The 11,574-nt window shown below is 34.8% G+C and overlaps 1 protein-coding gene across 1 annotated transcript; it reads right to left on the bottom strand.

Moving 5' to 3' along the window:
• Positions 1–1,179: 1,179 nt before the first annotated feature.
• Mvb12 (multivesicular body subunit 12-like Mvb12) lies at positions 1,180–11,526 on the bottom strand. Its single transcript, XM_019047119.2, has 8 exons — positions 11,086–11,526; positions 9,668–9,866; positions 8,734–8,866; positions 7,805–7,882; positions 6,346–6,557; positions 5,917–5,981; positions 5,345–5,395; positions 1,180–3,982 (listed from the first exon to the last, which is right to left on the bottom strand). The coding sequence occupies exons 1-8, from the start codon at positions 11,185–11,187 to the stop codon at positions 3,947–3,949; spliced, it is 876 nt and encodes a 291-aa protein (XP_018902664.2). The 5' UTR covers positions 11,188–11,526; the 3' UTR covers positions 1,180–3,946.
• Positions 11,527–11,574: the final 48 nt, after the last annotated feature.

Raw genomic sequence — 11,574 nt, 5'->3', positions numbered from 1 at the left:
AGAAAATACCCGAGTAAAACTGAAAATTGGCTGAAAAATATTATTTAAATTAGAGTATTTTTTTTTTTTTTTTTTTTTTTTAGGTAGGCTGACGTGAAATTAGGCTTGATGCTTCTTCCCCTCGTAAGGAAAGTTCAGACCCAATCCCCCTCAGTAGCCAACTTAACATTGGGATATTCCTTTGAAAATATCCCCCTCCCTTCCAGACCCTCTTTTAGTGACCTTTCTGGCCCCAGTTACGCGAAAAAAGTCATTTAAAGTCTAATCTAATCTGCCATGTTGGGGAATTTTTTCAGACAAACATACCACTTGGCTCCTTCTGCTGAAAAGCTAAGACTGATAAGATTTTACTTCAAGCTACTAGATACTTTAACTCCTATTTTCCAACCCAATGTGAAAAAAGTTCCTCTCCTAAAAACGCCCCAGCGCTGATTTTTTTTCATTGTGGATATTTTCAGGCCTTGAGAAGTTCAAGTTCCTTTTTTTTAGGAAATTGAACTTAACTTCAGTCGACCCTATCTGAGTTTTGTTTAAGTTCTTTAATTTGGGATGAATTGCGCATTCTCTTAATTTACCCCCTTCACTCGAGAAAGATTTGAAAGGAGAAAGGGTAAGACAAAGTCCTAAAGTGGGTTGAATTTGGTTTATTTGAAAAAAATAAAAATAAAAAAAATTGGTTGAAAAAAATGAAAAAAAAAAAAAATAGTACAGAATAGCAAACGAGGTCACTGCACATCTTATAGAGAAACCATTCGATATAATAAATTTGCTAATTAAGTTTTCGGAACATATGGCACAATGCGAGGTGGTAGAGTACACATACATAATTCAATACAAATATGTTTCCTTATTATTAAGATTTAATTCTAGATCTGCGCAAACCAGAGACGATCACAAGTAGTTCATTTATATCTGTAAATGGAAGCCACGAACGATCTTGACAAGACTTTCTTCAACTTAAAAAATATTACTACATAGACGTAAAAGATACACACTAAACTCCGACGTTTTAGAGCCGACAAATTTTCTCCTACACAGTGGATAGTAGTATGGGATAAATATTATTTCGGTAGTGGTAATAACTCAATTTTTCGTCTCAGAAAAACCGGTGTTTTAAGTATTTACTTGCTATTACCTACTATTAAGTAATTACTCTCAGTGATAACTGACGTGGTTAAAAAAAAAAAAAAAAAAACAAAAAAAAAATTGATACCATAAACTGTTTAATTACTTGTGGGTCAGTGACAATAAGAGGGATGACAAAAAGCGGAACTTAAGTTTAAACAAGCAAACTTCAGATTCCACTAACAAAAGAAAACACTTTAGTAAAAATAAAAGACATAAGCGTCAAAATATGTATTGCTTACAGCTGGATAAAAAAAATTGCGACTGGTTTTAAACAGGGCAGACAAAAGGCTGTGCATTCTAAATTCCTTTTTTAGGTCACAGGATTTTTTACAAAAAGACTTCCTAGTGGCTGAGATATCCTGAGTTAAAAGAGTCACTATGAGTACAAACTTCTTTTTAAGGTCTTAAAGAGATAAAAAAATTAGGTTCATACGTTCACTATCTTCATTTTACGTTTATAACATACACAAAGAATAACTAATGACATTAACCTCTACAGCACCCTTTAATGACTTGATACATATCTTTTGGAGTCCATAAACTTTAGAAAAAAATTACAACACCCAACCCTGTCATGAGATGAGAGAGAAATTACGTCTAGTACAGAATTTTTAGATAAAGATTCATTCCCGTCTGATAGAGGCAATGCCAAATAAATATATAGACTTACAAGGACAACAGATCGCCTAACATTACTTCAGAATGAGAAGTACCTAAATGCAAGAATCAAGATGGTGGATCTTCTGTTGTGGTCTAAAACTGGGTATACTTATTTGGCATGGACTCTAGCTGTTTCTGCTTTTTTCTACATTTCCTAAGATGCAGAAAAAAATTATTTCCATAATCTTTTACACAAATAACTTGTTCACAATGGTAATAATCCTCCCAGTTGGAAAGTTAGACAGCTAGTCATTTAATTACTAAGACAACGAGGGTTTCACTGAGAAAGGACTTTTCACTACTAATTCTAATAAATATATTTCAGAGAAAAAAGGCACAAAAAAAATATGATCACTGTGGTCAAGATGGGATGTGGTTTTTGAAAAAAATAAAATAAACCTAGAGATAAAATAGGGAGAAGGAGAGATAAAAAAAGAGAGATGGTAATAAAATTATTAAATAAAAGAGGAAAACAAGGATTACACTTACAACGTTAGCATAGTTACAGTCTTCACTTGAATCTCCAGAATTCTGTCAAATTTTCATGGGAAAAAATATCACATTATATTTACAAAATCAGTCGAAAATACACTTACAGAGTTTAATCAGCTAACGGGAGGTTCAAAAATGCACTAAACGTTGTCAGTGATTTATTTTCATAAGCAAACATAAAGACAGTCAATGAAGGATTAATACTATACGAAAAAAGTGAATCAAGAGATAAAGAAATAAAAAGAAGAATGGAGGATACAAAATACTAACAGTGACAAAAATAGGGAAGAGAATACAACTGCCCCCGGTGCTAGCCATGGTATTGACAAAAGCGTTGAAAATAAATAGGATGACATTCTTATGATGAATCTAAGTAATCTAGGGACGAAAACCTCTAATATGTTGCATTGCTGTACAGCTAGTATCTTGAGGGGAAGATAATTGCTGAAAACTTATACTTCATGGAGAAAATTGAATCTTCTTGTATTGCAGCATAAATGCTGAGTGGTTTGACATCAAATTTAAGTGGATCAATTATTTGCCGAACTTGGACGGATATTCAAAGTTTCATGGAGGAATATCTGATATGAAAATTGACATGATTTTAAGAATCCAGGAGGATTTTAAAAGACATATATTTTATACAAAATTAGAGGACATATTCCATAACTTTTCAAATGGTTTTGCTTGAACAGGTTTGAAAAATGTGATTAAATCAATGCAACTTTGATGATGAAACGTAACAGTACCTGATGAATCCCACATAATTCATTCATTGAATACTTGAACCATACTTAGCTTCTGGGGCAAGCTCAAATTCTCCAATCATATTTCATATGATCATGATATAAATATATTCCTAAAATTGAATGAAGCACCCCTCTTAAATTGAAAATTCTTTGTTTAACTTGGGTACCTTACAAAAAGGCTCTGGTCTAATCTTAAATAAATATTAGCAAATAATTAAAAATTTGTTCGGAAGTTTATTCATTAATTTTCTCTAAACGTTGATTTTTCTACTGATCATTTAAATACTTTGTAGGTCATGATAAACTGAAGAAAATTATCAACTTCAATCCCAAAAGAGAAAAATTAAACATGGTGAACTCTCAACATCAAGATGAATTTCTTACTTGAGTTAAAACCTTACTTTAAATTTATTTTTTCTTAAGCATCAGAGCTGATAGTACTACCACTAGTTGATTGTGGGAGTACACCAATAAAATCATGATTTAATCACTGCACACACAAAAGATGAGTATTCTGCCAGATTTTAAAGAGTTCACCCTGTTATAAGAAAGACCAGCTACTCACTGAGTTCAAGATACAATTTTAAAATGATATGCATTTTTTACTGGGTAGCTGGAAACAAGTGAGTACTTAGCAAAAAAGCATGTTTGCAAGCATTCTGTAGATTATTTAAAGGGGGCATAAAAAATAAATAAATAAAACGAACAGAAATTTGAAAGAGGATCTGACAGATTTGGTCACAAAAAAACCTGACCTTACATATATGGAAGTTCAAGCAGGTATTTGAATGCTGACAGTCTTCGGACAGGATAAATTTTTCATTGTAAAAAAGAGTTCAAGCCACTAATGAGGTCAAAAAAAGGTCAGACGTATGACTTCAAGTATTATTTTCCATCTGGTTCCAAAGGGGTAGTTGCTATGTTTGCCGTTCAAGTCGAAAATCGTAATCATACTGAAAGCAAAGAATATTAAATTGATACAAATTCATAGGTCATGCGGATAAAATGGAAAACTTATTATCATACCATCAGAGAAAAATAAAATATTTCAGCTTGAGAAATTTTATGACTGAGAGACAGAGCGAATTAAAAATATTTCGTAAAAACAGAGAGTGTAATGTTTATGAGAGCATTTCTAAGTTTTTGACAAATTTAACACTTTTTGTTCTTAAGGACATGTTCACTCTATGCCCTTCTAAGCAGTTATCGTCCATTCCACGAAAAATGGTAGTTAAGGGGCAGAGTCGGTGACTAACTTGGGGTACTGCCTAGGGGTTGAAACACAGGTACATTGGCAAAATCAAGGAACTCGGGTGTTGCAAGTTACACAACTCCTGTCTTCAAAATTGTCCTGAGGACAGATTTTTTGTCTATCTCTTTCCCTCTCATTTCTTCTGTCTCTTTCTTAGTTTGAACTTAAAGAACATTCTAGGCCTTAAACCATTGCTTGTATGCAAACAGACGCATCATCTCATTTATTTTTATGCTTTTCTTTATCTGTGCACTGGATGGCTGATACGATACGATCTGAAAGAATCAAATCTTTTCTCCAGGCCTACGAGCCATGTAAGGAGAAATTTCAGTTTGGTTTCAACATCCCAGCCAGACAATAAGTCAACTCTCTTGGCTACACCGCGAGTCAGGAAGTCTAACATCTTAACGTTTGAGTCGTATCCATCAATCTTGTAAGCCGGGTTTGTGAGTTAAAGTGTGTATGTATGCTACTTCTTGAAACTCTCTTGTTCTTAATCTTCTTTTTTGCTCCTATACAAATACTCTTTTTTTAACCAAACTCCAATTAAAGCAGCATAATCTTGAACCGTTTTCGTTTCCTAGGTTCAAGTGTGACACAGAGCATTAACTTCATGGAGTCTAATATTATATTCTACATCAGGCTTGCTGAAGCCAATCAACCCTCATACAATAGACTAAGCCACTCACCTGACTCTATCTTACAGTGGCATTGAAACCTGTGACAGTGCTGAAAATTGGCACTTTTCCCCATTTAATCCATGTGAAATACTTCCATTTTATTCCACAACCTGGCAACAGACCTGGTTCAGCCATCACTTTTCATGGTGAAGACTATAGCTGCTAGTTCTATGGTTGAAATTGTGTCTCTTAAATTGTTCGCAAATAAAATGCACACACTCAACCAATCAGAGTCAGAATTTTGGTCTCATAAAAAACATATCTCTGATCAAATTGAAAAAACAAACATAAATCCTGATTTTTGATCATTTAGGAGAATGTTGTTCTCATATTTTGAAAAATTGGTGGATACTCATGTGAAAATAATTTGTAGAAAGACTTACTTCTTTATCGATTTCATATTTTGTTTTGGCTTTGATCACAGGTAACCCTTTCTGGAAAGAACAAAAAAACAGAAAAAATACAATAAGGATTTGTTACAATGTAATTATTCACCATGACAAACATAAATTATAGAATCAAAGATTGGGAAAGTAGGTAACCATTAGGTACTGCAGATGCAAACAGATCTTTCTAACCAAATCTTTTTCAATTAGATATCTTTCAGGGAAATTGATAAAACCATTGATAAAACTCAGTACCCTCAACCAGTGTTCTGCTTTCCCTGAGCGCTGAGCACCAAGTACAGCTACAAAGCGGCTTTAGCTCCTAAAAAAATTTCATGCCCCCTATCCATTTTTCCAAACTTACTAACGTGAAAGAACAGAAGCGCAGTATGGTTCTCAATATTCTTCAGTGTATTGTTAATCACACGGATTTCAGTGCATGATTCTCATTCTTTCAAAAGAAAGTTCGACAAAAAAATTAAACATTCAATCAAAGGCCACTGGTGATAGCACCATTTTTCATCCCATGAAACATGCAAGATTCATTTTTGAGGAATAATCTTACGTACCATACTGTCCAAGATAAAACTGTCATCTATTTTTGGGTTCAGTATAAAAGGTACGCCTTCCAAACCTGCAAAAAAATATGAAAACGAAATAAGTTTATAGTTGAGACACTACAGAAGTAAAGGTAGAAAAAGAAGCATGAAAGTCCTTCCCCGGCAGTTATGTTATCCACCATTAAAAATATCAACAAAAAAAAAGAAGAAAAAAAAGGTGTAAGTACATTCATAAAAAAAGTATCTCATGATTACAGCAAATGAGGATTGTGGTTACAATTTGCAACATTAAAAAATTTGAGCTAATGATTGATACATTATTGACATGACTTGAAGAAAACTGAGCCAGGAATTCAATGAATTATTAGTCTCGAACACCATGAACTCTATCCGCATGAAAAATCTCAACATCTGACAAATCATGTTGATCTACATTACCTTGAAAAGAGGCTATGGTTCCATACATGGATGGTGGAGGATTTGGCGCAGGCCGAGAAGGTCTGAGTTCGACAAGACGCTCATAGTCATCACCATTCTGAGAATTTGATGCAAGAAAACTATTGCCATTAACAGCAGGTGAAGTTCGGGGAGGACGTGGAGGTGGGGTTGGAGATCCAGCGGAACCAATTCCATTTATAATGGGTGTCGAGCTGAAATGAAAAGAAAGATATGTTTATAAAACGATGCATCATTGATCAGAATTGATAAGTTGAGTGTAAAAATGTGGTAGACATAAATAGACTGCTTGCACCTAATTTAAATTTTAAATAATATCCAGATGATTCAAATAGTTTTCAATCTCCAATTTAATATCGAGAATGATTCCGTATCAATCAGAACTACAAGGTTCCACTTTTCATCTGATTCTCAAATTAAACAGAAATCCCCCATGGCAAAATGCAAGACTGAATACTGAACATGAAGGAAAAATTACTTGGGCTTACACTACACGATGAATGCCTTGATGTTCCTGAGATTATACATATCTTAAAGCACTTTGATATTTAAGATGACAAATGCAAACTTTTACTAAGGCAAAAATAAGAGTTGTTCCTTATAGATTATGTCTCAAAAATCATGATGAGCGCATCTGCAAACTCTGAAATGCACTCCTTACTTCACAATCTGTGTGAGAAATTTGCGTTTTTTTGATCTTCCTGCTTCAAAAAGGATACTACAGCACAGGTGAACATTTCGTCAGAGGAGTCGTTCCATTCAATCCCTGCTCAACATGGCCGACGCTTCCACATGCAATTTGAGGAGAGTTGAAGTCAATCAAGCGGGTATCTATCAATGCGAGAAAAATGTGAATGTTAACCTGTGCCAAGGTATCGTTTTTGAAGGGGGAGGTTTGAAAAAACGCGAATTTCTTAGGCAAATTGTGAAGTAAGGAGTGCATTTCAGACTTTGCCGATGCACTCATCTTGATTTTTGAGACACTTCCTATGAGTAACAACTCTTATTCCAGCAAAAGTTTGCAACGGGCCCATTACAAGTCTCGGTCAGTGGCACAGCAGATTTCATGCCACATCTTATGTTTCCAAATGAAAACCAACAAACATTATTTTTTGGATATTCACTGATTTTTTTCTTCTTGAACAAGTTGTCCTATAGAAATTTTGAGCAATAACATTCACTGGTTTGCATACTTTTTTTCAATAAAATAAAATGACAGCGGATGATTTGAAACAACACAATCGAGATGCAATTTGGTGACTTACCATTAACTTGTATATCTCTGTAATCCCTTACAAACTGACGCATACTACATCACAGTTCTCTGCAGAGGCTGATGTATGCAAATAAAAAATGAATAAAAAAGAAAACGAGCGCTCAGCATATATGAAAAGAAAAGAAGGAAAATAAGGAAGAAGTTTTTTTAGGTGAAGTAATTTACCTGTTACACTTTTGTTTTGGTTCCACATTGATTTCTACTTTGTTAAATTTACAGCACAAGCCAAGACCATTGACATCTCTGAAAAATATTAATTGGAAGATTAGCTCCTTTGGCGATAAGAGACGGACATCATGAAACAGTGGCAGATCCAGCCTCATGAGAAGCAAGACAGTGCTTAATTTAAGTGCAGATTTCAGGTTTTTGAATTCCCTAAGTGAGGATGGAACTGCCAGTCTTTGATTCTCGCTTACGTACTGAAATGCCTATGTTATCAAAGGATTTCGAATAACCTAAAAAAAACTTGTGAAAAAATATAGTATACAACAAATTCAGCTAGGTCAGGAGTAAGTCAACACTGATGTCATATCATGTCAAGTACTCACTTCACTCTGTTTGAACTGTAAAAATTAGAAGGCATAAAAGAAGCTTTCGAAGACAGCTAGCTAGGAAACACTACCAAGTATTACTTCAAAAATTTGAGATAATGAGCAAAAATGGCTGAAATTCATGTTACTAGGAAATATAATCCTGTCGGATAATCCTGATCCTGTCTTGGATTAAATTTTAAAATTTTACTTTAACTGTTGGAGTAGGGTGTCTTATAACACTAATGGATACTTGCAAGGCTGAAAACAGACCATCCGCTGGTTCTGATTGCTCAAAATAACAAATAATTAAGTGGGTAGTTCTGCAATTGCTACCTGCTTCTCCTTTTAGGTCAGTTTTTTGGGGTTTAATTGGACATTCCAAATCTGAGGATTTAGGGGCAGCGATTTCAAAAAATTTTAATGTGGAAAGGATATTTTTGATTGGTCAATCGCTCTTCAATGTAAGACCAATAGGCAAGTACTCCCTTTCATTCCAGGTCACCTTAGGTTCAAAGATAAGATCATCTACCAAGTCACTCATACAAAATGGCAACAACATACCCGATAAAATTATATCCTTCCGGAATTTTCTGTTTTGATCGACTAAGAAGAATTATATTTGAGACAGCAGAGGCAGCAACATTTCTTCGAGAGAGTTTGTAGGCCATTTGTTTCTTGCGCCAGGCTTTTTGTTCTGAAACAGGACAGAATGTAACAGTTTTGATGAGATATGTTTTAAAAAAATATCTTCATAAAATGTACATACTCTGTTTAGCAAAATGTTGGAAAAAAATCCTAACTGAGAACTATAAACTATTCTATTGTTTGCATGAACATTTTTACCTCTTCAGTCTTGAGACTTGAGTTGTCTTTGACGTCTATGAGGATACAAAAGGAGATCTAAAATTGAAGCAAAATTGTCACCACTATGGCAAAATTGAGGCAGAATCCTCAGCATGAAGTAAGGTAGTTTGATGCTCCTGCTCACAGGATATTTTTCTCTAGCTTCCTAGAATTTTTTCAGTGAGATGGCAGCCATATATGTAATCATTGCGTCCAATCCATACCAAGGATAGTTAGACAATAGTTCAATTAAGGTTGCTATACTTGTTGAGAAAATTGTGAAACAAATTTTTATGTTCTCTTAGTTTTTCTATAATTACTTACTGGTTTCAGATTTTATTATTTAGCTTGTATCAATATAAACCTTAATGACATGGCATTTTACCAGTACAGCATCCAATATTTCATCCTGATCTGGTTCATCTAAAATGAAGCTTTTGTGAAGCTGAAGTTTTAAGATTAAAGCATATAAGTATTCCTGTTTAGCATTTGGCAAAAGAGAAGGTTTTATTCTTTCAATTGAAATTCCCTGATCCATCCAGGAGGGTCTGTCGGACAAAAGATATATGTACTAATACATTTTTTAGAAGCACTTTACTTGCAAGCGGTTTTTTCCCCCTTTTTTTTTTCAATTCAAAAATAAAATTCTTACCACTGTCAATAGTCTGCGATATCAAACAATATCCATCTTGCGGCAGCTGTTTGTCATTGATGACGCTAATACTTTCTACAATATACTCTGGAATTCCTTCTGTTTTGGAGATACACATGTACCGTGTACATTTTTTGCCAAAGAATGTATTCTCTTTCCAAAGATCCGCATCTGAATCCTGATCAAATGTTCTTGAGATCTGAAAATTAACACAATGTATTATAAATCAAATAATTTTACTGACTCAAAAAATAATTAGTTCTGCCATGTTTAGAGTCACTATTTCTTGACACGGTACAAATTTGGCTATAACTTTTAGGTGATTAATATTGGTCAGATCTGCATGGAAAAGTGGCATGTCTACTCACTTGTGTGTTTTATTAATAGCTACAGAGAGCCAATTTCTTTCTGTTGCTATCTGATGACTGAGGCAATTTTCAGTGGAATGCATTGACTGATTTGAGGGCTTTTTTTTTATCCGTGGAACGCATGGATCGCGATGATAGTGGTTCGGGCTGGTTCAACCAGCCTGAACCAACCTCAACCTACCTCGGAAGAGTGGTCCAAGTGTTCCACTGGAACACATGGAACGCACTGGATCGCGCCAGTGGAACGCGATAAAAAAGTTATGCGTTCCGTTGTGGTCCACTGTGGTTCGGATAAAAAAAAAGCCCTTAGGATGTAGCACTGTGTCGATTTGTCAAAACAAAAATCTTTAAGACTTTTGCAAGCTGCAAAAGGTTAAAATTGAGACATTTTTCGGTAAAAAAGCATATTGACGGTGTAAGTCGACAATCACATAACTCGTTTGCGGTGTCTGAAAATCTCCGCCTCTGTGTTATTTTTTTAAAGGAGAACAAATTGGCATCATTCTTTGAAGTTTACGCAGAATTTTATTCACACAGAGAAAAAAAATCACGGCAGTTTTAAAGAATTGCTGTTGAGTAGTTTTCCGTTTAAAAAAAAAGGTATGACAGGAAGTCTGCGACGTCGCAAACCGAGTTATGTGATTGCCGACTTACACCGTCAATATGAGACATCCAATGCTGCTAAGATTATGCAATATAGTTTTCTAGTTGTAAGTAAGTAACTTGTCTGACAGTTCTGCTACCTATGCATTTTTCCTCACTATCATAAGGAAGTAAGTGGACTGAGAATGAATTTCATCTACCGCAAATGCTGTAAAAAATTGCACAATCTTAGCTGCATTGCTTCTGAAAGAATCCTCAATTTCAAAAATTTCTGGAACCAACGCCCTGGACTTGTTCGAGTCCAACTTAATTCAAATTATTCCCATGAGCTATCGATAACAAGAAAATTTGATTTTCAAGGATATACCTGAGAAAAAATTACATGAAAAAATAATGAAAATATTAGAGTTAAAGAAAGAGAGTAAAAACAGAGATTGATGCACTTACAGCAGTGAACCCTGGGGGGCATTTACTGATGTCTTCAACGATACAGATTGCGGAGATCGGTCGATCGTCCGGGAGCAAGGTTTTGAACACCTGCTGCATCATATTTGCGATGGGTGGTATCAGCAATTAAGTAGAATAAAGGAATGATAAAACAGGTTTTAAAATTAATGGATTGACTAAGTATAAAGGTGAAGAGACAATGGTTGAAATTACTTTCAAGGTACTCCAAAGCACACACTCATGAGAAACAACGGCGGAACTAAGGCTGTAAAAATAATAACTGATCACTTTTAAGAAAATCTGTATTCATCAAACGTCCGAGCACGAGGGGAATACCGGAGAGATCACACAAACATCACCACATCACTCTGAATTCCAAGAATTTCATTAATTCACTTCAATTTCAATTACCTCATTCATTTTTCTCGCTTGACCATCTAGCGAGATTGCTGAACTCGCATAACTCGATGTATCGAATGTTTCTAAACA

This window comes from Bemisia tabaci, chromosome 2, assembly GCF_918797505.1.
Source record: "Bemisia tabaci chromosome 2, PGI_BMITA_v3".
Classification (NCBI taxonomy): domain Eukaryota; kingdom Metazoa; phylum Arthropoda; class Insecta; order Hemiptera; family Aleyrodidae; genus Bemisia; species Bemisia tabaci.
The sequence above is the reverse complement of the archived record's forward strand: the minus strand, read 5'-3'. Positions and strand labels throughout refer to the sequence as shown.

Bases quoted from the DNA above. Each gene is read 5' to 3' on its own strand.
- Mvb12 (XM_019047119.2), bottom strand. From the start codon at position 11,187: ATGATGCAGCAGGTGTTCAAAACCTTGCTCCCGGACGATCGACCGATC. The intron at 6,558-7,804 runs GTAAATTACTTC...TTTTCATTTCAG, and splicing joins CCAAAACAAAAGTGTAACAG to CTCGACACCCATTATAAATG. The intron at 5,396-5,916 runs GTACGTAAGATT...TGTTCTTTCCAG, and splicing joins GTTTTATCTTGGACAGTATG to AAAGGGTTACCTGTGATCAA.